Below are 25,803 nucleotides of genomic sequence, written 5' to 3'. Positions count from 1 at the left end.
GTTGACATTTCACATTTGAAATAAATAAATAAAAGTTTTTCGCACTCTTTCGGGAATATCTCCGCAATGGAGCGAGCTTAAGTTTCACATTCAATTGCATGATATAGCCCAGCGCAACACCTTCGTCACACATGTTGCCACTTGTTTGTACCATTTTCAGGCAATTTGTAATCTGTTCTAGAAAAACAATGTGTTTTTGGATATTTTTGGAGTTAGGTGGTCCGCGAGTGTTTTTTCATTGGTTAAGTGGTCCTTGGTATGAAAAAGTTTGAGAAACACTGGTAGAGTGTGTCAAAAATAAATGTTAAAGTATACTATGTTTAAAAATATTCAGAAAAACGACAGTATACAATGTCAAAATAAATCTTTAAAAAAGTCATAGCATTCATTGTATCATGAAAAAGTCAGTCATACTCTAGAACTTTGGAAAATGTGACAAATCATGTTAGTGTGAGGAAAATCTAATGAATAAAATAGGGAGAAATAAACCGGTGGTTTACAAAATATTATAAAAAATCAATTTTATTCAAATGTTCACCAATACAAAAACAAATGGAGAGCATCTTCACAACTTCGACTCATTTCCCAATTCTCAGCTCATTTTCCTGTAGTGGTTATGACGTGTGCTTCTACAGCTGCAGGGTGTCATCATGAGATATGTGGGTTATCAGCAGACACTTCAAATGACTACGTTTCTGAGGTGGTCTGACAACATGCCAACACAATTATCAGGAATGTAATAAGTGAAAATGAAGAGGAAAAATCTATTTACTTTTACGGAATAAATGTAAGTTGTGTCCAAAACCCTGAATAAATAACGCTGTAAAAAAAAGATGGCTCTTAACGTATTCATAATCAAAATCCAATTAACCAACCCACATTCAACTGCAAGCCAGATTCCAACCCCCTAAAGACGTTAACGGGAACTAATTCTGCACACGAGTATTTCCACAAAGTGTGTTGGCATGTATACAAACACAATAAGTCAGCGCAAAACAATGTTCCTACATGGTAGCATTTTACATTTGAACCATAATCAAATAATGACGTACTGTATTTACACAAAAGCACACCGACACAGTCAGCACCTGCAGACGGAAAGGGGAGAGGGTAGAACCCGACATGAGCTGAACATCTGGTGTGAGAATCAGCAGAATCTGCATTTTACCGTTTGTCCTGGGGTGACATAATTATGCTACACTATTATACACAATGTATGAAAAAAACAAACAGTTGATCTTCATTCAGGAGTTTCACTCATTTCACCAATCCAATCTTCTTGGCTTCGGTTTCGTAAATGAGTAACCTCCACATCTTCACGATAAAGACCTCTGCTTCTTCGTCAAGAACCTAAAGCAGGAGACAAGAGGGAAGTGAGTCGCGGCTTCTCGGTTATCTCTTCACTATCTGATCAGAAAAATGCCCCAAAGATAGACAAACATATTTCTGAGAGCGTCATTTCACAGATAGAAATCGTTTTGTCTGACCATCTTTAAAAAAAAAAAGAAAATTCACTTTTTCTAAACTAGATGAAGAATAAAAAAGCTGCACTTCCTCGAAATGAAGAAAGTGAGAAACTGGTTATCCTGTCACACATCGCGGTTTGAATGACTTTTGGATTCAGCTTTTGCTTTTCTCACGTACTAATCTGCTAACTGCTAACTACACTAAGAAGGTCAACACTTACACACTTTATTATTTAGTCATCATTTCAATGCTACAACTACCTGATAGCTACAATTACACGAACATAAAACTAAAACATAGCTAACAGTGTGAAAGTCTCACTCTACTTACCATAGCAACATCATCCAAGATACTCTGTGGCATACTGTGAGCCATCACCTGGACAACACAGAAGCATCAGCATTATTTACAGTTTCATTTCCCCTTTATAAAGTCAACCGCACATATGATTGAATAAATACCTTGGTGCAGACAAAGTCCACGAGTGTCGCTTCTTCCTCTCCAATGTACTCAATAATCTTTTTATTGATCCACGGCCGAACACGACGGTCCATTAACGTCTGATGAGGAAAAGAGATTAAAAGCACACGTCAGGAGAGAAGAGTCAGAGGGTGATCAATGTACTTCTGAAACGGTTGTAAAGTATTTAACCAGATTCATTTAATTGAGCCTCACGTGTCATAGGTTATGATGTAAATACACGAATGATGGTCTTTGTTCAAACATATCACTGTACGGCTTCTCATAAAGGCTATTATTGTAAATAATGAAAGGGCCTTATTCCCCATGGGTTCTCATGAGGACATTTCTATTTCAAACCCAATCTCATACGTATCTGCGTTGGTAGGATGTTTACCTACTGATAAGGGTAATTGGCACATGCTTTCAATTCACAAGGACAATTTGATAACACGCATACCAACAGCTCTTTTATAAATTGGTCTATGCTATTGGTCTAGGACCTTTCTCCAAAAATGTATGAAGGTATTTGTGAATGAGGCCCAATCTTCCTCTCCTCACCGTGTCGACCATAGTCCAGTCCAGAGGGTAGGAGAACAGCTCGGGCTTGGCTGTGGGGATCTTCTCGATCAGGGTCTTGATGTTTTTACGTTTCTCCTCGGTGTTGGCCCCCTTTATGCTGGATGCCCCGTCCACCCCCAGGCTCTTATCGTCATCGTAGTCCAGGGGAACCAGCTTCCTCTTACGAGGCTGCTCATTGGTCTCTTCATCATCAAACTTGTCAAAGACGCTGTCCCCGGGCAGCTTCTTTCTCTTGATGACGTTGGGTTGACTGGGGCTTCCTGAGGCACCTGGAGGGGGGCAAGGAGGGCATATGAGACTCATGAAGAGAACTGTGGTGGGAGGGTGGTTAAAGTGATGAATGAGGACGTTGTTATGCAAGCTGTGCACGTTCAGGGTATATGCAGGAATCCTGAAGTCAAATGTAATACTTTTTAAGACCCCGCGGACCCCCTGTTGGTGCATGGAGGCTACTCTCAGGACAGACATGTGTGCTTCTGAATCTTGAAGTACGACATGTGTTACAAAAGGGAATCTTGGTAATACAATTATAATCTCACTTCATATTTTCTGTGAGCAGCTAAACTATCACTGGTTTATACAGAAGTACCACTGACATCGATTAATAGCCGCTTTCACACCAAGAACTTTGTCGTACTTAGTTCCCAGCACTTAGTTCCCCCATGGAACTAAAGAGCAGACCGCGTTCCAACCGGAATAAGTCCCTGAGGGAAGGTTACGCAAATGAAGCCGCTGACGTCACTTCTTCTTCTTCTGCTTTGGGTTTATTTACTGGGACTCCCAGCAGCATCTACTTAAGTCCTCCGAGTAAATCACCAGAACGCCGACACCTCCTCATCTCCACCGCTCCCATGTTTTCTTTTGTGTTGCCATAAGTTAGACTCTCTCCGTTGGGGAGCTGGGCTAATGCTAATGCCAACAAATACAACTTTTCAGAGTTTTACGGGGCGTGGTTTTCAATTCGCCCAGCCAATCAGAAATGGGAACTTTTCCCTCCACAGGAAAGTACCACCTCTCTAGCAGGGACTGAAAAGGGGGGAAAAGTTCTCATGAACCAAGTTCTGTTTTTGGTGTGAACGCAAAACCCCAGGAACTATCGGAACTAAACGGGAAAAGTACTGCGGTGTGCAAGCGCCTAATTATTTTGTATATTAAATGGTGAAAAATAATTATTGGAATTTACTCCACAGGGCTCATTTGATATAAAACGAAGAGAAATCTAGTAAAAAATAAAAAAATGTAAAAGCTAATGAGAAAAGTGAACTCATTGATAATCAAAAGTGGCAAGGTTTCTTACTAATTAAAAGACAAATAGTTAAATATAAATAATAATTAAATATCTTAATGAAGTACTATGCAGTGGCTGAGTCAGTAGGGGGTTGGACTGCGAGCCGTAGGGTCGCCGGTTCAAGTCCCCGACCAGACCTAAAAATGGTTTGGACTGCTACTTGGAGAGGTCCCAGTTCACCTCCTGCCCTGCCGCGGTGCCCTTGAGCAAGGCACCGGACACCCCCCTGTCCGGGCGCTGTGCAATAGCTGCCCACTGCTCCTAGTACTAGACTCCTGGTACTAGGACGGGTTAAAAGCAGAGAACACATTTCACTGTGTGCTGTGTGCTCTGCATGTGTGACCAATACAAATCCCAATATTATTATTATTATGATGTTTGTCTATGCTACAGTGAGGACTCACCCATTTTGAGGCTGAGGCCGATCTTGGGCCGGTTTTCCTCCTGTGGCAGAGCGTCGGGGGGGGAGTTCTCGTGGGGGATGATGATGCCGCAGGGAGACTCGTCCCCCGGTGAGTTTGGGGACGCGCCGCCACTGGCAGAAGAAACCGAGGGTGCTGTTGTGATGGGCCGCATTGTAGGCTTCAAACACGGTTTGACATCGGGGTTTTCTTCGTCATTTTCAAACTCCTCTTCCTCCTCCCCCTCCTCCACCTCATTGTCTGACTGGACGGGGGGCCGTGCGGCGGGTTCTGGCCGGGGCTGCTCGTGTCGGCGGTCCCGGTGTTCTCGTGAACCTTTGTGGCGTTTACGTTCCTCCTCGGGCTCCGGCTCGGGTATGATGGGAGGTTGTCTCCGACGCTCCTCCTCTTCCTCCTCCATCTAGACCAATAAGAGGCAGATGTACCGAAGGTTATCATCAGATCCAGTTTGTACAGGAAAAAAAGATCAACAGACAATGAAAGCAGGACCCCACAGATGTGCAGGGATGCAGAGAGACCCAGAGGATCAAGTGACCTTCACAAAGACAACAGACAGCATGCCCCCCCTCCCCACCCCCCACAGACACACACACACACACACACACACATCATGATGGAGGGAAAGCGTACCCTGCGAAGCTCTGCGTCTGGGTTTGGATGTCCCTCGTCTAACAGCCTCTGTCTGATCTCCTCCAGCTCCTCCTTCTCTCTCTTCCTGTCACGCTCATCTGCCTCCGTCTCCTTCTCGCGGTCTCTGAGACGCTTCTGCAGCGCACTGCCCCTAGGGGTCACATCGGAAATAACAGCCTTCAGAACAAAAGCCTTAGCTGCAGTACTGCCATCTGCCACTAGAGTCAGATCTGGGTCACACAGCAGACTTTGAGCTCTGTTTGCACGTGTCTAGGTGCCACATGGCTCAGAACTGTCATACTGAACAGAGAAATGAATACTTCAAGGTTTAGTCTCATACGTTTAGATTACATTTACAACATTTCTGACAGTCTTAAATGATTTGATGTAATGAACACATTATTCAAGGTATTTAAAGGCTGGATATCAGAAATAAGTCCGATAGGTGCTTTTATTTTTGATTGACTTCCTACCTTAGTAGCATTTGTGACCTGCTCCATCGAAATCAGTCGTTTTGACCCGAAGACACATTTTGAGATGTATACACTGTTGAAAAGAGGGGGATCCTAGCTTTCTAATGATATCATGAATGTTTTTGTTCTCCAAATATTAAGCAAAATATGTCACATTATATAATGACTGTCACAGAGTCATCGTTTTGAGAAAAAGGCCTTTAAAGTTTTCTCTTCTCTGGAACCCATCGATCTGATTGGTTATTAGCAAATGATCAAAATACTACGGAGGGAAGATATTTTCGTTTGGATTACTGGTCTGGGGGAAGCTCACGAGTGTGTGTGTGTACGTGTGTTTGTGTAATTTTGCGTTTGTGTGTATTGTGTTTGTTTCCCGGGGAAACCACTCACGAGAAACACCGGCTGTTGTTATGCCTGCTTTGACGTTAAGTTACTCCGTTCTCCGCTTGTAATTATGCCGTTACAAGCTTCAAAGTTGTATTTATAATCTGAATTTGCCGTAACAAGTTTAATATTCTTTAATTGAAATCAGATGAAGACTAACTGTAACGGACCCTGCCGTGTTATCTATGATTACTATACGCCTTACATTCAAACATTCGGACGGTTGGCGCAGTGGTTAGAGCGTTGATCATCAGATCACGGGGGAAACTCCAGTTCTTGGGCAAGACACTTTACCCGCATCTGCTCTGTGGGTAAGGTCCACAGTAATGACTCTTACATGTCTAATATGTGTAATGTGTAAAGCGGAGGGAGAGGGAGCGGGCACGGCGGAACAGCAGAGTGGCGAGTGAGAGCTGTCATCTTCCCTTTACGAGCTTCAAAAATGTATTGATCGTGTGATTTTGGAAATAAAAGTTTTGTATTCTGAAAGCCGAGACTTTGTTTATTTAAAATCAAACAAAACACCCGAACCCCGAAAAACTTCTTTTTTTTTACGCAAATCCACGGTTATTTTTTAAATGAGCCGTTGCGACTTCCGACTGATTTCGATAGAGCGGGTCACATATTTAGTTTGATGTAGCTTACCTGTAGTACTTGGGGTCATCTCTGTCATCATCATAGTCTTCAAGAAACTCTTTCAACCGTTTGCCCTCCTTCACCTGAAGACACACACGAGCACACGAGCACATGTTTTATTGTCAGACTTATTAACTGAAATCATAAAAAAGATAAAACAAGATTTAATCTGCATCAACACAATATCATGTGCACATTTAACTATTGCTTTTCAAGTCTAAAAAAAGGCAACTAAGAGATAGACACATTTAACCCTTAAAGGTAAGAATGAAAAGAATCTGAAAAAAATCTGCCACTTCCTTCAGACTTCCTTACAGAGCCCCTCCTCCAACACACACGGACGCGCACATGACCAATGAGGGCAGGAGATAAGTTTGTGCACAGATGGAAGACTGACAGGCAGGTAGGCCATCCAGTTATTTTAGCAGGGCCGGCTAAAATGATTGGTCGTGCTTTTTACAGTACTACGGCTTCCACAGATGACTTTTGAGGAGATTTGTTTATGTATTTATTTATTGTCAAAGCATTTCATGTATTCATTGCTATCGGGATGTTAAGAGCATTCCATGGAATATAACAAAAAGTGTTTCTGAAGTGAAATACTACCCTACCTTTAAGCTCCTTAATGAAGGCCATGTCTAAGTTGTAACTTTATTAGGGATGCCAGAAACTGACCATGATCAAATTCGAAAATCGGACAGCCCTGGCGAATATTAATCGATATTATTATTACAGACATGCATTTTACTTCATTTGCTCTTGTCAGTTCGAAGTAGTTCCACGAGGAACTCTTCTTTGAACGTGCCGCTTTGTTCATCTTTAGTTGTGTTGTTCTCACTGTTCTGTATATCGCCAATAAATCAATCGCACGTTTGACGGAGAGGGGGGGGGGGTCGGTGTGTAGCAGGCAGCAGCAGTCTGCACTCTGCGCAGCCTGCGCTGCTGGCTTCCTTCAAGTTTACAGTAAAACAAACTGGTGGTGTGACCAATGGCCATTTACAATTATTAATACTATTACTATTATTAGCATTAGTCTATATTTTGGTTGAAACTAAGCCAGGAAAAAAAAGAAAAACATAAATACTAATAAAAAAAAATATATATAAAATCGAATTTTAAAAATAATTTTCGATTATGGAGACTGTAACGAATATTCGAAGAATCGAATAATCGCTGGCATCCCTAAACTGATTCATCAAATACATTCTGTAGATAAATGAACAGTGATATGAAAGAAACTGTATTCAGTAGCCAATGTCAGAGGTTGAAACATCAGTGGTCTTTCAACGAACTCTCACCATTTCTCGTCTGCGCTCATCGTCCCTCTCGGACTCCTTGGCGTAATCCCGAGCCTTCTTCCTCTCTCTGAGCTCCCAGTTTTTTAGTCGCTGCCGTCACAACAAAAAAGTATGCTCCATCACATCAAGGAACATGAGTAATACACATGTTGTTACTCTAATGAAAGTGCAACGGTTCCCAGTAATTGACGTTTAGAAAGGACCAAGTAGGAGTGATTTATTCCCTATGATTTCCTACCTCCTGATAGGCCGCTTCCTTGTCTCTGAGTTTCCTCTCCAGCTTCCTGCGGTCATACGCCTCCTCTTCATCTTCTTGGTCTCGTTTCTTGTCTCTGTCTCGACTAACCTCTCTGGAGAAAAAATTAAAAAGGTAAGAATATATTATCATTGAATCTAAAGTGGAACCGATACACATGAGAAGAGACAGGAAGATGACCATCAAGCACTGTGTGTGCAGCTGCTTCAGCGACAGGCTGCTACACCCACGCTGTCTCACGGAGAGATACCGCAGGTCTTTCCTTCATGCAGCGTTCAGACTATACAACCAGCACTGCCCCTAGTAGACCCCCCCTCCCCCCCACACACACATACACACACACCACAGACTATATCACCCATTGCTGCTAAATACCAACAAACGATGCCGTTAATAACTGTGTAATATATACCTGGCTGCTAAATCCTAAGAACTGTTACAGGATGTGTATTTTTTTTAAATTATGTAACTTTTTATTATATTTTTTATTATATCATAACTTAGTACTTTTTTTTAAATGCATGTCACATATTTAACATATGTAACATTAAGCTGTCTGTGGCTCTTTTTCCCGCTGTAACTACGCACATTTCCCCTCCGTGGGACTAATAAAGGTATTCTGATTCTGATTCTGATTGAAATCTGGGAAAAGGTTTTCCCCTCACCTGGATCGGCTGCGTTCGGGGGTCATGTCCCGGGTCATGTCCCGGGTCATGTCCCGGGTCATGTCCCGGGTCCTGTCCCTCTCCCAGTCTCTTTCTCGCTCTCTCTCTCGGGGCCGTCGCTCGCGGTCTTTATCTCTGTCTCTCTCCCGCTCTCGCTGTTTTTCCCTCTCCTGTTCCCTCTCTCGTTCCTTCTCCCTCTCGCGGTCCCGTCGCTCTCTTTCCCGCTCGCGCTCTTTTTCCCGATCCCTGCGTTCCCGCTCAAACTCCAGCCGCTCCTTCTCCCTCTTGTCCTTCTCTTCTTCTAGTTTCTGCAGAGCAAAACACACACAGGTTCAGCCGGCACCACAGAAGATCCGGTGAGTCTTTGCAGTCTACGTTCTACTGTGCACAGATCAAGTGGTTTCCAGATTTAGAAAGATTTCTTACTGGAACATGCCCTAAAATAATGAGTGCAAAGCTTGTAAAGAAATTAACAGGGGGAACCGGGAAGGATCAAAAAGCTCTCCCTCACAGAGAGACACTCCCCCGTCCATCTGAAGCAGAACAGTGGGCCTGCTGCTCCTGCTGCTGCTGCTGCTGCTTTACACTTGCAGTATAAACTATACTTTAGCGGGAATGGAACTGGAAACCACTTTAATGGTCAAAAAGATCTGTGGAACACGTTCAACTCGAGGCATTCAGAACGAAAAAGGCGCTGCAAAAGACAAAGCTTTCTCTCTTCTTAAGAGTCCTCCGCTCAGAACAGTGAAAACAAAAAACAGAAAACAGGCGTCAGTCGTTTGGTGAACTAGTTGTTTGTGACTTACAGGTGTTGAACTATGGATTCAGCTCTTCGCTGCCCCTACAAGCCTTTTAAGTTAGGCCTGGGAGGAAAGCAGGTCACACGTATACAAGGAAAAACGTTATGGGATTCTGTCTTGCTTAAGCATCATCATCATCATCATCATCATCATCAAAAACATCCACCTTTTACTTCAATATAGCATTCGGTTATCAAGAAATAACAAATTGAACATCAGATACATTTCTGCAAAGATAAAAAGGAAATTGTAGAAGCGGTCTTACCCCTGGAGAAGCCTTCAGCGGATCATCATGACTGATTACATTTCAACGCACGCACGCGCACACACACACACAGACACACACACACATACTAATTCTGCCTTCATAGGCATTACACACTAGGCTTTGAGTGTAATGTGTTTCAAATTAAAAACACAATCAGACCCAGAATGAGAGTACTCGATACAAGCTACTAAACTTGGAGTATTTGGAACCATCAAATCATTACAGTCATATGAAGCTCCAGGCAGTCAGCTGGTCCTCGGGGGATAACACTGACACATCTGAAAGCCTTGGGTGTAATGCAACTAAAGATAAGTATTACACAAAAACATTAGTTCAGGGTAAGTATATTAACGTATGTGCCTTGACTGTAGCATAAATCCTGTAAATGATGCATCTGTTCTCTGTCTTTTTACTTACCTTTGTAGAGTCTCTACCAGGGCTTGCTAAATAAATACCATTTGGCTATAAGCGTCTAACCGTTTTTGATCGTTGTCTATTTTTAAACAGCGGCGGATGTTATAAATGTTACTCTTAAAAGCAAGATAAATGAGTTGGAAAACAGGAAACGGTTCTATGTTTTGTGTCAACTTCTGCTCTTTTCCCCGTTTTGGTTTAATTGTTCAACTCTTTGTTAGATAGAAAACATGGACGTTGTATTGACTCATCCTGTACAGATGAAATGAAAATAAGAACTTAGTGATCTATCTAAGGCAGAGAGCTAAGACAGTGATGGAGAGCAGGAGATGTAGGAAAGAAGTCACACGATAACCCACACAGAGAGCACGTACCTCGTCAGTCTTCAGATCAGCGTGCTGCTGTGGAGAGGGCGCCCCCCACAATAGCATTATAAAAGCTACAGCCAAAGTCACTGCAGTGGTTATTGACAGGAGTCCTTGTGCTTCAACATGAACACCATTAAGACAGACCATCATTTACAGAGGACTCGCACAGGTTCACCAACTTCAACTTTCGGGACACCACCAATAATCTCACAGAATTAAGGTGAAAGGTTGGGAAAAGCTGTTTTCTACATATGGCTCAACAAAGAGCATCGTAACCCTGACCCACTCACACCAAAGTGTAGTACAGTTGCCCCTATGCAAGTCCTCAAGAGGGGGACGCCCAGTATATGTATATAGTAAATAAAGGCTGATACTTACATCCTATCCTCGCAACTTTTTCCAAAGCTCTGAGATTCATCTTGCTTTAGTCACCATATGATCACTATCATAATGGTGGGGTTTAATGAATAGATTAGCTTTTAAGTAACTTTACATCGTCTCCATGCATTTGTGTGATGAATGAAGAATGGATCTATAATAGTTACACCTATAGTTTCACTACTTTGGTCACAGGTGTCAAATCAGGCCCCAGAAAGGTGGCATAAACACTAGCTGTGGGCCTATCTCCTGGTGTTTGAACAGTGAATATGTAACATTTTATATATGTGGGGCAAATTAAGATGGTTGGTGGAATAAATTGTGTGCGTTGCCAATTTGCAGCGAAGTATGCATGTTAATGAGATCAAGGAAAGCTTGGCAAATGTGTCGACTAAATGTGCAAGCTCTAGGAGTGAACTATGTGAGCAGCTGCTGTCCAAAACCTGTAATGTCAACTACAAAATTAAAGAAGCCACTTTACCTTGTGGGTGTCTCGAAATTTACTAATTTCTCTGGAAATGAGGTCCCTCTTGTCGTCCTCCATATCAATAGTGTTAAGGTCGTCCTAAAGTAAAAGAAACAACAGTGAAAGAGTCAGTTAACACACGTTTTAAGTTTTAACCCTTAGATGCATAAGTGGGTCTTTTTGGACCCGGTGAGGTGGTTTTCTTGAAGTGTCTTTGTAATTACATTTTTTTATCATTTCATATTCCAGCTATTCCTCAAAAAACATGTTTTGGATATCATGACATTCACATTTTTTATTTACATTTTAAGAAATTGTAGTTTTTTGTATTTCTACCCCAAGCTTCCATAAGTGGGTCAAATTTGACCCGCATGCATTTCCTATGGAATCCTCTAGGAACCTTTGATTCTTATCACCTGTTGCTGTCAGGAATACATTCACTGTGGACCACACAGACCGCATCACAAGTGACACCTCTCAGGAAGATTATTTTACACGGCAAGATCTGATACCTGTCAGTATAATAATCATAATAATAATAATAATAATAATAATAATAATAATAATAATAATAATAATAATACATTATATTTGTATAGGGCTTTTCAAGGACTCAAAATCGCTTTACAATATATGGGATGGTTAGGGTGGGGGGTATAGGACTATCAAACTTGATCAACCGGCATGGATTAATGGGGGGGGGGCTATGAGTAGACAAGAGTAGAAGAGATGAGTTTTGAAAAGGGACTGGAATACTGTGAGGGTCTCAGAATAGCGGAGATCTGTGCATTGATATGTTCAAAACGTTTCTTTTCAAAATGTAAAAAAATGTTTAAAATTATAAATTGGGAAAAATTAAATATCAAATATTTCTAGTGTGAACCAAAATATATTAGAAAATATTATACAAATGATTTTTCTTAACCAAAATGACAAAACTGGTATAAAAACACATTATTCTAATACGGGTCCTTTTTGACCCACTTGTGGACGAGTGTGGGGTCCAGCCACTCGTGCTTCTAAGGGTTAAGAAGACAGAGACAGGAATACATTACATTTGGCGTACCTCTTCTTTTTTCTCCTTTCTTCTCTTTCGTCGTTGGGAGTCCTCGTCCTGTGAAGGCGCGTTGAGTTCGGAAGCATATTCCTGCATCAGTCCGTCGATAGCACCTTTGGTGATCTGATCCTTCTTCTTCGTCTCCTCGTCTAGAACCTCTTCCTCATCGTCTCCTCCATCTTCCGCCTTCTTGGTCTGCCAGTACAGGAAACATCTTAGTTTAGTTTCAATCGTTCCCCCTTTGTTCTAAAGCTTAATAAATCTGAGACGTGGAAAGCCATTCAGAGATCTGAAACAGCACAAAATGTATTCTTGAGGCAATGATGATTATACCCCATTCGCAGTCTTTTTCTTGGCCTTCCACTCGTCCAGCTGAGCTTTAGTCTTGGCATCCACCTTCACCAACAGACTTTTGTCTCCAATATTCAAGTCATGAAGCAGCCGCAGTGCTCGCAACGTGGACTCTGGCTCCTTGTACTCACAAAACCCAAAGGCTGCAAAAGATTTGAAGCAAGTTAATCTGTGTTCATGTGTGGTTTAATGAGATAACAAATACAAATAACCCCAAGTTAGCCACGATTCAAAGTATTTCCAGACCTAATGAAGCTAGATCTGTCTATTGTGCATTACCTTGAAGCTTGCCAGAGGCTCCCTGGACTCTCTTCCAGCTCAGTACAATTCCACACTTCTGTAACATGAGTACAAAAGGGAAGAGTTAAAAACCCAGGTAGAAGGGGGTTACAAATATCAAAAGAAAATGCTACAGCAAAGGATTCATAGTTTCAGTTGTATGTGGAAATCTGTTCCTTACCGCAAGCAGCTGTCTGATCAGCATGTCTGAAGCTTTCTCTGATATGTTCCCCACAAACACTGTGGTGGTGGGTCCACTGTTCTCAGTGTTTTCTTTGACTCGCATTATGTCCTTTTTATGCATTGGAGGCTTACTGATCACTTGCATAGAAGGCATCATTATTGAAGGGGTCATGATGCCCATGTGCATTGGGATCATTTGACCTCCTGCAACAGCAAGAACACATACATTTAAAGTAGAGACAAAGAAGTCTTGTTTATATAGTTTACTGTATTGTAATCAGAGATGGGGTCGTTACTGAAAAAAAGTAATATATTACATTAAAAAAAGTAATATATTACATTAAAAAAAAGTAATATATTACTTTACTTCGTTACTCTCTACCAGCGTTTCCGCCAGGAGTATTTTGGAGTATTGAAGATTGTTTCCCCGACATCGGCGGTGCCTGCTTATAAAAGTAACGAAGTAACGCGTGTCGGGCAATGTTAGTAACTGTAGTGTGATTACTGAATTATGAAAGTAACGCGTTACATTACTCCGTTACCGACAAAAGTAATATTATTACAGTAACGCGTTACACCCAACTCTGATTGTAATACAATACTGTATCTGTAAATGTGTGTAACTTCCAACATTGTCATTTGTCTGTCTGTAAGGCTGCAACATCTATTCTAATAATAGTTTGTTTAAAACTGTGTTTACCATAACGGTAGATAAAGTGAAAGAGGATGTCATTTACATTCATTTTGGGACAGGTGAGAGCTTACCTGAGGCGAAGCCAGCAAACTGAGGGGGCATCCCAGGAGGGGGCAACAGCGGCCGGTTTAAATGAGGGGGGAAGGACATTCTGGTTGTGAGCGGGACCAACCTGGTGAAAGAACAATGAAGCCCATTAACAATCTATTTAATGTTTCACATCATTATTTTACATTCTGGTCTTATTTATCGTATTCTATTTACATGTATATAGCCTCCTGCATTTACTTGGTCACTTGCAACATTTAGCTTGTTTTATTTTATTGACATAAATACTGTATAGTTGACTTCATCCGCATTACTTGAACATTGGTCTTATTTAGTGTGAATGCTGTTCTTCTTTTCTTTCGCAAAATATTATTATTTGACCAAAAAGTTTGGCTCTCAATAACTTCAGCAGACTTTCAGCTAAAGAAACCATTACAATATCAAAATATTCAGCCTTTTCAGCACATGATGGGAAACTTTCAACTTTTTTTAAATATTAAGATTTTTTAAACTCTTCTTTTAATATGGAACTAAATGGATGGCAAATGAATTAAGCAAAATGCCTCTTGAGGGCATGAAGTGACAAAAACTTTCAAAATGTCTGCATTAAGGCCCATTGTAAATTCAGCCTGATCTTTCCTCAGAGCAGCAGCTGCACACTTTTAGTAAATCTGCCAAAAGATGCCACCTTATTGACCCGAAAGTACACAAAAAGCACACTCAGACGCTCCACAGGGTCCTGACATGCTCCATGCGATGACATTTTACCGATAGCTGCTACGGTTTTCAAACTATAGTTAGAAATGTAAGAGGTTTATTTCTCCTTCAGAACAATGGAAAGGCCCTCCTTTCACAGCACATCTCCATGGAAACCTTTGATCTCTGGGCTCACACACAGGTGTTTGATAACGTCGTCAGCTCAAACGCAAACATACAGACTGGAGTTTAACAGACTGTCTCAGCCGATTTTTTTCTGGAGACTTCATACTGACTTCAACATGTTCCACATATTTTATACATTATTGGTGACGTATGGTTTTAGTTCAAACGTTTGCAATTAAAATATTCTGACACTTTTCAAAGCGTTTTTTACTTTATTTTCTCTTCTTAATACACATTCATTCACTACTACTTACATTTATTACTAACAAAGCACTTATATGCTAATAAAGGACTGGCTTATCTAAAGCCAGTTGAGTAGCACTTGAAATGTTTTAGCTCTATGAAACCTGATGTACTTATATGATTCTGTTTTCTTCAAGTTTGTATCTTGTTGGTCGAACACACTTATTGTAAGTTGCTTTGGATAAAAGCGTCAGCTAAATGCAATGTAATGTAATTTAATATCTAACTCCTTCAGCCTACTTTCAGCTACAGAAACTATTCAACTATAACTTTATTCAGCTATTTAAGGACATTGAGGCTATACATTTAGTTGTTTATACCTTTCTTTTAAAAACCTTTTCTTTTAAATAGTAAGCTTCTTCACTATTTTTCCTACTCTTCCAGTTTCACATTTCACTTTCAATTTTGAAACAAAGTCATTGCAATGCATTTGAGCTGTAACAATTTTGATTCAAATCATTTCACTTTTCTGCATTTCTCCGCTAAGTTCAGCAACACACTTACTTGGTTCTTGTAGCTAAAAGCAGCTACAGAGACAATTCAGCTAATAATAGTAATAACTATCATTTTCTAGTTCTACTCTGTATCTTCTTGCACCATTTGTATTGTTTGTTTTTTATATTTGTTTTATTTATTATATAGTATGTAGTATTGTTGGAGGATCCTTGGACCTAAGGTATTAATTGCCATAACTACACCGTACTGTACATATGACAATACAGCCTTTGAATCTTGAAATGTTCTTATTACACATGATGTGTTCACAGCTGGATGAAGTCCTCCACACAATGTAAATGTAGCATTGTAAATACGTGTTAAACATATGCATGTTCAATGTTAGCTTATTTACATTGAAAGGACACTGAATAAAACCTGCTATGCAGATGTTTCGCCAACAACGTGTGACTTTTGCTATAAACTGTGACCCTGCTATTAGTAACGTTACTTTAAGTTAGCTTTGCTCAGTGGAGTAACGTTGTTTAACTTAATACCAAGAAACCCTACAGTTTATTAACTTTTCCTTTATTTTAACGCGTCACATTGTTTGGTAGCTTAATAACGTAACGCCAATTAAAGATATAAAATAAACTACCATTTTAAATAGTTAGCTAAAGCTAGCATTAAGCACGCTACCGTACCCGGCACAATTAAATTAGGCTAAGCTAACATTAGCCATAACTGGTGTTCCCTCTAAAGAGGAACTCACTTTAGCGGGCCCGATATAAGTTTGGAATAAAAGTCAAAACGTCCGTATATACATACCTAGAATTAGGTGGCGTACAAATGGACACAAACAGCTTTCAGCAGGTTATTAATTATGAAAATCTTTTGTAACGTCCCGATGTTGGATTAGCACGCTGGCTAGTCAAGGGCCTTCGAAAACATCTACGCAGGCGCTCTACGCACCACACTCGAAGAGCGCTTGTTATGTGAATCGGGACGTGGCAGCCGGGCGGAGCTAGACAATACATATTATACAGCCTGATATTGTAGTAAAATAAGATACACTTTGTTGATCCCAATTTGGGATTTTTTTCCCCCGTCACAGCAGCATGTAGATAAGACATTGCACATTAATTAGAAGTAAAATACATTAAAAAAATAAACAACAAAACAGTGAATATATCATCAATCAATCAAAACTGTATTACAGACTAAAGGGTCCAGATAAAAGACAATATATATATATATATATATATATGTATATATTTATCTATGTAGAGTATATAATGAACAACACATTATCTCATAGTTATACTACTGCAAATAAAAACAATAATAATAATAGTTGCATCTGTCTGCACCATTGGTGAAGGAACAACTTACATTTACTTAATCATAAGTAGCGTGAAAATACCCTTGGTTACTCCTCCATAGATAAGGTAATAAAGGCATAAAAGTAATGCCATCAAAATATATAATTAAAGTAGCATAACAACAGTACTTATTATGCATACACATTTGTTAACTGTATAAATATATATGTATTAATTCCCATTATACACATACATTCACTACATTCCTGTTAACCTCCATGTATACAATCAGTGTATTTATTTGCAATGCAACTGTGTGTCCAAATCCTGCATTTGGATACACAGTTGCATTGCAAATAAATACACTGACAAATGCGTATTACTTGATTATAGGCTACGATACATCCTTATACTATTGTTCAACTAGTACTAGATCTAATTTACGATCTAATTGCGTGTTTTACTTTTTAAAATATAATACATTTAGCAACATACTACCGAAGATGTCCATTGCTGACCATATAATACACATTTTGTAATGAGATGTTTAAAGATGACCAAATAGTTGAGCTTTTGGTTTAACTTTAACCATCATTCATTAGGAACAGATAAGTAAGGAGCAGCTCACAAATACCTAGTGTGTCATCTGAGTAGGTGGATCTTTGTATTATTTAATAATGGATTTAAATGCCCAAGGGGTTCATTATTACCTTGTTCCTTTAGAATGTGAAGGTTACTTGTTTTATTGCCCTGGTGTAAGTGTATATGACATTTTCATTTAAATGCATGAACAATCACATAATTAGTACACGTACTATTGTAATACATGTATATACACATACTTTAATGGGCTTATAGCGTTGGTTACCATGGTGTTTTTGTTGTAGGAACCGTGATAGCAGCTGGGACGCGAGGGCTGCATCATGGGCTGCATCTGACAATCCGTGACGTCACTTTAGGCGGGTTTTTCATGGAAAGGTCTAGAAGAAACGAAGCACACCCTCCAAATTTGAAATATCCCTCCATCGGATTAAAAAGACCCTAACTGTTTTCTATGAAATAAACCCTGTTCCTCAGATTTTGTTTGAAAAAAATGATTAGATATGTACATATATTGCTGCTTCGATAAAATAGGGAAGTAGCCATGGAGCCTAGTCAGTCATCTAAAATACGGTATATCCACGATCCATTCTAGAACTATCCTTTGAATAATAAACTACCACAAGATGGCAGCAATGATGAGATGTGCACAGACTGATAGTTAGTCTATGGTTTAAATCATAGTTTAAATGCTTTATTTTCTATGATATAAGTCTTATCAACAGTTTTGGATACACTAAGTCTTCTTAAACATAACACACATGAGATTTGAATTCTTACTATAATTTCCAACGACTGCACATCACCTAAAGGATTTTGTTTAGATTGAATAACTTGTATTGCACTGCATTGTATTTTATTTGATCGACCTCTTTTAAAGCTGTACAGCCTAATAACATTAAACATAGTGTGTATTAACAACCACTTCACACATAGATGTCAACAATCCCATTTATCTTAAATCATTATTAGCCCGTTTTCTACCCAGACTGGTTCATCTAGTGGTGGATGGTGCACCGCGGAGGGATATGGCCGCACAGTGAAACGATTGTGTATAAAGATTCCGGTCTATTAAAAGGAAGTTCCTTTCCATTTCCCTGCGTCAGAGAGCAGAAGGGACTACACATTGGTTGCATTTTATTCAAGATAAGTCAACGGAATAAACAAGGTATGTACACAAGAGTTTTGCTTGATTATGAATTACATTTTTCCCATTTTAATATTTGTTTTCTACAAGTCACCATCACTAAACTACGGCTGGATATAACCACGATGGGAGCTCATGAGTCACGACGATAACCTTAGCTTCATAACGTGGTCTACAGCTAGCATTTTCATTTTCAACCTGTTTTGTATCTCAAATGTTGTATAATGGTACATTCTTACACTAGTATTTTCGTCAACTGATGCAATGTTCGATGCTGAACGGTGAATATATGCGACACTTTGCCGCACTACCAGGCCGGGCTTCGGTTTCACTAAAGCAGGTGTGGTGAAGATGACAACGGTGACTTGGGTTTATTTAACAGCAATGACGATTAAACACTCCATACGACTCTTCTATATAAAAAAAAAACATTCCTTAATTTCTATACCAACCCGTTCACATCGAGACATTTGACGTTAAACTCATTCTATAGCCGTTAAGCTACCGTTAACGGTGCCCTCTTTTGCGTCAACGATTTTCTCTTAAGGTCAATTCGACCAAGCTAACTTATATCAAACTGAATTAATGCTTATTGTTGTGTATATTGCTGTTGTAGTTTGCTTTACAGTACCTTCAATTACATTGTTTTGGCTTTTTTCCTAGGACAAAGCAACGTTTTAGTAACGGCAGAGTGCTCGTCGTCGCTCAGAGGCTTTTAACGTTACACTTTAATAACGTTGTGATTACAATGAACTGTATAGCGCCGTATTCCTTAAATGTATTCTTAATTTCCTCTATAGCTATACCTCAGCACGTGTTTGCGGAATCCATTGTCTATCAGTCGACGCCATGTTGGCTAATGGCTACTTCCGCCGATTTGTAGCAACCCTATGGCAGCTGTCCCACATGTACGAAACTAGCTTGTGGATAGAAATTATGATCCTTTTATGTGGGCCAATGAAAGCGAAAGAGTTAACGCATTCAAAGTAGAAGGAATTTAACGCTAACGGCATTTTAGTCTTTCAAGGTCTATGTTTGTCAAGTATTGAGTCATTTGTTTTTGGGTGTGTATATATAGATAAGCATATTTTGTACCCTTTTTTAAGCTTATGGCTGCTTATTAATAAATTACATGATTTCGTTTTTGTGCAGATGCCTGAAGAAATGCACCAAGAGGAGGAGGCTGAGACCTTTGCCTTTCAGGCAGAGATCGCTCAGCTGATGTCCCTGATCATCAACACCTTCTATTCCAACAAAGAGATCTTCCTCAGGGAATTGATCTCTAACGCCTCTGATGTAAGTGTGCAGGAAAATTGCATTGTTTTGATCGATCATGCATACATGCACAGGACATTGAATACATGCCTCTTGTGGCACCAGTTATAAATATGATCCAAAATTATTAGAAACGTTCATGCTTCAAAATGGTAACAGGTCTTGATGCCTTTTTTAATGTTTATTTTATTTTTTAAAGGCTTTGGACAAAATTCGCTATGAAAGCTTGACTGATCCCACCAAGATGGACAGCGGCAAGGATCTGAAAATTGAAATCATCCCCAACAAAGCTGAGCGCACCCTGACCCTCATCGACACTGGAATCGGCATGACCAAAGCCGACCTGATTAACAACCTGGGTACCATCGCCAAGTCCGGCACTAAGGCCTTCATGGAGGCCCTGCAGGTACTACAGTGGAACATGATTTAGAATCCTTGAAAAAACCTCCATGTAATCTCAGTATTGGTCCATATGCTGCTGTATACAAAGGTTATAACTTCGGTTTTCCTTATAGGCTGGAGCTGACATTTCCATGATCGGTCAGTTTGGTGTGGGTTTCTACTCTGCCTACCTGTGTGCCGAAAGGGTCACTGTCATCACCAAACACAATGACGACGAGCAGTACTGCTGGGAGTCCTCTGCCGGAGGTTCCTTCACAGTCAAGGTTGACACCGGTAAGTGTCCGGGCACAGTTGAGACTGCAATGTCAGCTACTCTGCTATTTACAAAACTGAAAATGTGACCTTGCTCACATTTATTTAGTGTAAACCTTTTGCATTCAGTAACATTGCACAAAATGGTTATTTACATTAAGAATTGATGCTGCTTAAACCTTTTTTAGTAGAGATATAGCAAAGCTCTTTCCTTAACGAGACATTTTTAATTTTGCTCATGACTGTTCAATTATTCCCAGGTGAGCCCATCGGCCGTGGAACAAGAATCACCCTGCACATGAAGGAGGACCAGATCGAATACATTGAGGAAAAGAGGATCAAGGAAGTTGTCAAGAAGCACTCTCAGTTCATTGGCTACCCCATCACCCTGTTTGTAAGTATTCTATTGCATCTAGCCTCTTTTTAAACTCTCTTTTTAATACGATTGGCAAGTTAAAACGGTTTGCGCATCAGTGAAATTAAACTTTGTATTTGTTGTTGCAGGTTGAGAAGGAGCGCGAGAAGGAGATCAGTGACGACGAGGCAGAAGAGGAGAAGGCAGAGAAGGAGGAGAAGGAAGAGAAGGAAGACAAAGAGGAGGGTGAGGAAAAGCCAAAGATTGAGGATGTGGGCTCAGACGAGGACGAGGACTCCAAAGACAAGGACAAGAAGAAGAAGAAGAAGATCAAGGAGAAGTACATCGATGAGGAGGAGCTGAATAAGACCAAGCCCATCTGGACCAGGAACCCCGACGACGTCACAAACGAAGAGTACGGCGAGTTCTACAAAAGTCTGACCAACGACTGGGAGGATCACCTGGCTGTGAAGGTAACCATGCCGACACGAGCAGCTGAGCTGTTAAACGATTCATATGTGATTGTAGGAAAAGCAAAACTAAGTGATTATCTTTGTTCTTTGCAGCACTTCTCCGTGGAGGGCCAGCTGGAGTTCAGGGCCCTGCTCTTCATTCCCCGCCGGGCACCCTTCGACCTCTTTGAGAACAAGAAAAAGAAGAACAACGTCAAGCTGTACGTCAGGAGAGTCTTCATCATGGACAACTGTGAAGAGATCATCCCAGAGTACCTGAGTGAGTTCAAAATAAACGTGCAATAGTTGTTTTGTTACCTTTATAGAAAGGCTGAATGGAATTTACAACAATCCATGTTTACCTTGAATCTCCAGACTTTGTCCGTGGCGTGGTCGACTCCGAGGACCTGCCCCTCAACATCTCCAGAGAAATGCTGCAGCAGAGCAAGATCCTGAAGGTCATTCGCAAGAACATCGTCAAGAAGACTCTGGAGCTCTTCATCGAGCTGGCCGAGGACAAGGAGAACTACAAGAAGTTCTACGAAGGTTTCTCCAAGAACCTCAAGGTATATATAAAACTACAAATACAAGTCCCATCTTTCATAATGCACTCATGTCTTCAGTGCATCTCCACGGATTAACAAGGTTGACTTTGTATTCTTTAATCCAGTGGTACCTGCAGTATATTCCTTTTTTACATAATCAACCATTGTGCATCACCTTGTGAACATAACGCTGTGGCGTGGTCACTTGGTGCTGTACAATACTCACTTAACCCTTAGATGTACGAGTGGCTGGACCCTACACTCTTCCAGAAGTGGAAAAGTATATAATTAATTAGTCAAAAAGGACCCGTATTGGAATAATGTGTTTGTTTTGTCATTTTGGTTAAGAAAAATCACTTATAAAATATTTCTAGTGTGAACCAAAATATAATACATTTAATTTTTCACTATTTATAATTTTAGACTTTTTTGTTTTCTCTTCTCCTCTGTCTACTCGTAGCCCCCCCCCCCCCCACATCAATCCATGCCGGTTGATCAAGTTTGATAGTCCAATACCCCCCACCCTAACCTTCACTTATATTGTAAAGCAATTTTGAGTCCTTGAAAAGCCCTATACAAATATAATGTATGATTATTATACTGACATGTATCAGATCTGGCTGTGTAAAATAATCTTCCTGAGAGGTGCCACTTGTGATGTAGTCTGTGTGGTTCACAGTGAATGTAGTCCTGATAGCAACAGGTGATAAGAATCAAAGGTTCCCATAGGATTTGAATGGCATGATATCCAAAACATGTTTTTTGAGGAATAGCTGGAATATGAAATTATAACATTTTTTAATTACAAAGATACTTCAAGAAAACCGGATCAAAAAGGACCCACTTATGCATCTAAGGGTTAAGTAATGTTACATGATGAGTAACTTGTACCAAGAGTGTGTCCTACTAAAATCCCATTCAGCTGGGTGATCTCATTGTTCGAGGCTTCTGGGCGATTGTTTTTGAATAAGCGTGTAATCATCATCTTGTCTCTCTGAAGCTTGGAATCCACGAAGACTCTCAAAACCGCAAGAAGCTGTCCGAGCTGCTGCTGTACCATAGCTCCCAGTCTGGAGACGAGGTCACCTCCCTCACAGAGTACGTCACCCGCATGAAGGAGAACCAGAAGTCCATCTACTACATCACTGGTGAGTTAGTCTCTGAGGGAACCCGTTTGTGTAGTGACTTCTTAGCCATTAGGACATGAGGCTGCATATGGGAACATGAGAATGACTTCCGTCAGCATAACACTGATCATCTCCTCACTTTGTTAGGTGAAAGCAAGGATCAGGTGGCCAACTCCGCCTTCGTGGAGCGCGTCCGCAAGCGTGGCTTCGAGGTCCTGTACATGACAGAGCCCATCGACGAGTACTGCGTCCAGCAGCTGAAGGAGTTCGACGGCAAGACCCTGGTGTCTGTCACCAAGGAGGGTCTGGAGCTGCCAGAGGATGAGGAGGAGAAGAAAAAGATGGAGGAAGATAAGGCCAAGTTTGAGAACCTCTGCAAGCTCATGAAGGAGATCCTTGACAAGAAAGTAGAGAAGGTCAGTAGTTTGAGTGAGCCGAGATTCATGTTGCACTCGAAGATCGGAAACACTCAATCCACATGTACACAGCCTGTATTCAGAATGTTGAAAAGTTGATGTCCCTTGGCTCTTCAGTTCTGAGGGCAGACATATTTAACTTGAGACATTTTATGAATGAATATTCCTAGTTCCAGTCCTTGTAATGGCAGCTGATGGTGTTTTGTTTGGCAACAGGTGCTCTAACTGGTCCTTAAGTATTCTGGTGAGTCTGATGCAGCTGCAAGGAGGCCCCTAGAGTCTGCCCTGAATGACTATTTGATTAGAGATGGGTTTTTGGAGAATATAACTTAGAGTGTGATCTAACAAATGCCTGTTGAGTTTGTGTTGCCTGTTAAATGTGTTACTGTGTGTATATATAAAATTGTTCTACGTTTACTAGACTTTTACATTTGGTTGAATTTGCCATGCTGGTGTGTTGAGCATTTTTCTAACATGACTGTTCTGCATGGTTTTGATTAACTTGACTTTTGGAATCCACCTGTAGTTAAAACAGCATGTATGTTTAGCTCATGTCTGCTGTCTCTTCCAGGTGACCGTGTCCAACAGACTGGTGTCCTCACCCTGCTGCATCGTGACCAGCACCTACGGCTGGACGGCCAACATGGAGAGGATCATGAAGGCCCAGGCTCTCAGGGACAACTCCACCATGGGCTACATGATGGCCAAGAAGCACCTGGAGATCAACCCCGACCACCCCATCGTGGAGACTCTGAGGCAGAAGGCCGACGCTGACAAGAACGACAAGGCAGTGAAGGACCTGGTCATCCTGCTGTTCGAAACCGCCCTGCTGTCCTCAGGCTTCTCCCTGGACGACCCACAGACCCACTCCAACCGCATCTACAGAATGATCAAGCTCGGCCTGGGTAAGGGAGACGCAGCACATTAGTAATGGTAAGGTTTACGTGCCTGTTACTTCAATGCATCCCTAACACATATTGTTGTACCTGTAGGTATCGATGACGACGACGCCCCCATCGAGGAGGCTGCCTCTGCGGCCGTCCCAGACGAGATTCCTGCCCTAGAAGGCGAGGGTGAAGATGATGCATCACGCATGGAAGAAGTCGATTAAACCAACGTTCCCCCCTGAAGATTTCTAACACTTTAGCCTCACTTTTCAATTGTTCATCCTTTAAGCTGCAGTAACTGCAAAACAAATAGTCATTCATGTTGTTTGGTGGACCAATATTGCTCTTGCGTCCGGAGCATTACTCTGCAAGACCGTTTTGAGAAAAGCTGTTTTGGTTTTTGCTGTAATAAGTTCATGGTGACAACACATATGTTTTAAAGAGTACCCTGTTGCACTGAGTTTTAAATGTTGAAGCGGTTATGTGTGAACATGGGAATGGTACATTCCATATCAGATCAGGTCTGGTGGAGGGTGGGTTCTGCTCATGTGCAACACTGCACGCTGCATGGAGAGAGGACTGTAAGATTCCTTTGCCTGAGTCCAGGCTTGTCTGTATTCCAAGTCTTGTTTTGCAAAAAAGTAAAAGATGTAATACCTATATTCTGTCGTGGTTGTATTCATTAATCATGTGATTATCTGGCTTTGCTGAATATTTACTTACTATCCTACACACTATAGAAATGTTCAGCTTTAGGATTGGTTTGCTTGACATTAGATAAGCCAATGTAGTAATTTACAACAGTATGTCACACTTCATTGAAAATCAAAGTGACCACTAGGTGGAGACATGCTCCATAAAACTAATTCGATACTACAATTACAGTGAAGGTCTTCTCACACCAGTTAAACCAGTGGTTCTCAAACTTGTTCTGTCAGGCCCCTCCCTTGTAGAAAAAAAATAAGTCGGGCTCAGTGGCAGCACCAGATATTTATTTTGGGGTGCTGAGGGGTAGCTTGACGTTTCATAGAGGGTGCTCAAACATTTAGGGTTTCCCATTAATGTACCGGTCGCTACGGTGTAATTTTCTACTGAAACACTCCCCACACAAATGCAGTATGACAATTACAATGAAGGCTCGAGGCATATAGATGTAAGCAGGGGTAAAGTGCTATTTTTTTTATAGGTGGTGTGTGGACCTTACATAGGGGGGTCTGGGGGCAAGCTCCCTCGGGAAGTTAAAAGCATCAACCTGGTGCACTTTGAGACCAAAATGAAGAGATCTATGGATACCTCTCAAAACACCAATATGAAACACAACTGTAAACAGATTTACTTTTTCTTTATGGATATTTTACAAATCACCCTTTTAAACTTTCATATATTTCATACCTGTTTTTCATTTATTCTCTTATTTTATAACTATAATGATCATATAAACGTGTGCCTCGGAAATAATTGTTTACATTAATGTTAACCAAATCGTTTAAGACCCACTGAGATAACTTAAGCTAAAGTTAACTATCTAAACACACTCGGTGCTCTGTCTCTCGCTCGCGCACGCACACAAAATGGCTCGTTCCACACACACACAGAG

General features: G+C 40.8%; 2 protein-coding genes across 2 annotated transcripts; one reads left to right on the top strand and one right to left on the bottom strand.

Annotated features, from left to right (window-relative positions):
• Positions 1 to 504: 504 nt before the first annotated feature.
• Positions 505 to 16,409, bottom strand: rbm25b (RNA binding motif protein 25b). The gene is made up of 17 exons (XM_079643244.1): positions 16,255 to 16,409; positions 13,890 to 13,990; positions 13,123 to 13,328; positions 12,942 to 12,999; positions 12,645 to 12,805; positions 12,321 to 12,506; positions 11,270 to 11,353; positions 8,561 to 8,868; positions 7,878 to 7,989; positions 7,640 to 7,729; positions 6,351 to 6,424; positions 4,849 to 4,999; positions 4,201 to 4,618; positions 2,488 to 2,777; positions 1,929 to 2,027; positions 1,798 to 1,845; positions 505 to 1,350 (listed from the first exon to the last, which is right to left on the bottom strand). Exons 2-17 carry the CDS (start codon positions 13,966 to 13,968, stop codon positions 1,258 to 1,260), a joined length of 2,457 nt encoding a protein of 818 aa, XP_079499370.1. The 5' UTR covers positions 13,969 to 13,990; positions 16,255 to 16,409; the 3' UTR covers positions 505 to 1,257.
• A 1,948-nt stretch (positions 16,410 to 18,357) lies between these two features.
• Positions 18,358 to 24,866, top strand: hsp90ab1 (heat shock protein 90, alpha (cytosolic), class B member 1). Its single transcript, XM_079646320.1, has 12 exons — positions 18,358 to 18,516; positions 19,648 to 19,791; positions 19,970 to 20,176; positions 20,286 to 20,445; positions 20,685 to 20,818; positions 20,929 to 21,252; positions 21,346 to 21,511; positions 21,607 to 21,797; positions 22,777 to 22,924; positions 23,051 to 23,319; positions 23,891 to 24,224; positions 24,312 to 24,866. Exons 2-12 carry the CDS (start codon positions 19,648 to 19,650, stop codon positions 24,428 to 24,430), a joined length of 2,196 nt encoding a protein of 731 aa, XP_079502446.1. The 5' UTR covers positions 18,358 to 18,516; the 3' UTR covers positions 24,431 to 24,866.
• Positions 24,867 to 25,803: the final 937 nt, after the last annotated feature.

This window comes from Notothenia rossii (assembly GCF_949606895.1).
Source record: "Notothenia rossii genome assembly, chromosome: 8".
In the NCBI taxonomy this organism is placed as follows: Eukaryota; Metazoa; Chordata; class Actinopteri; order Perciformes; family Nototheniidae; genus Notothenia; species Notothenia rossii.
This window is presented reverse-complemented; position numbering and strand designations above follow the sequence as displayed.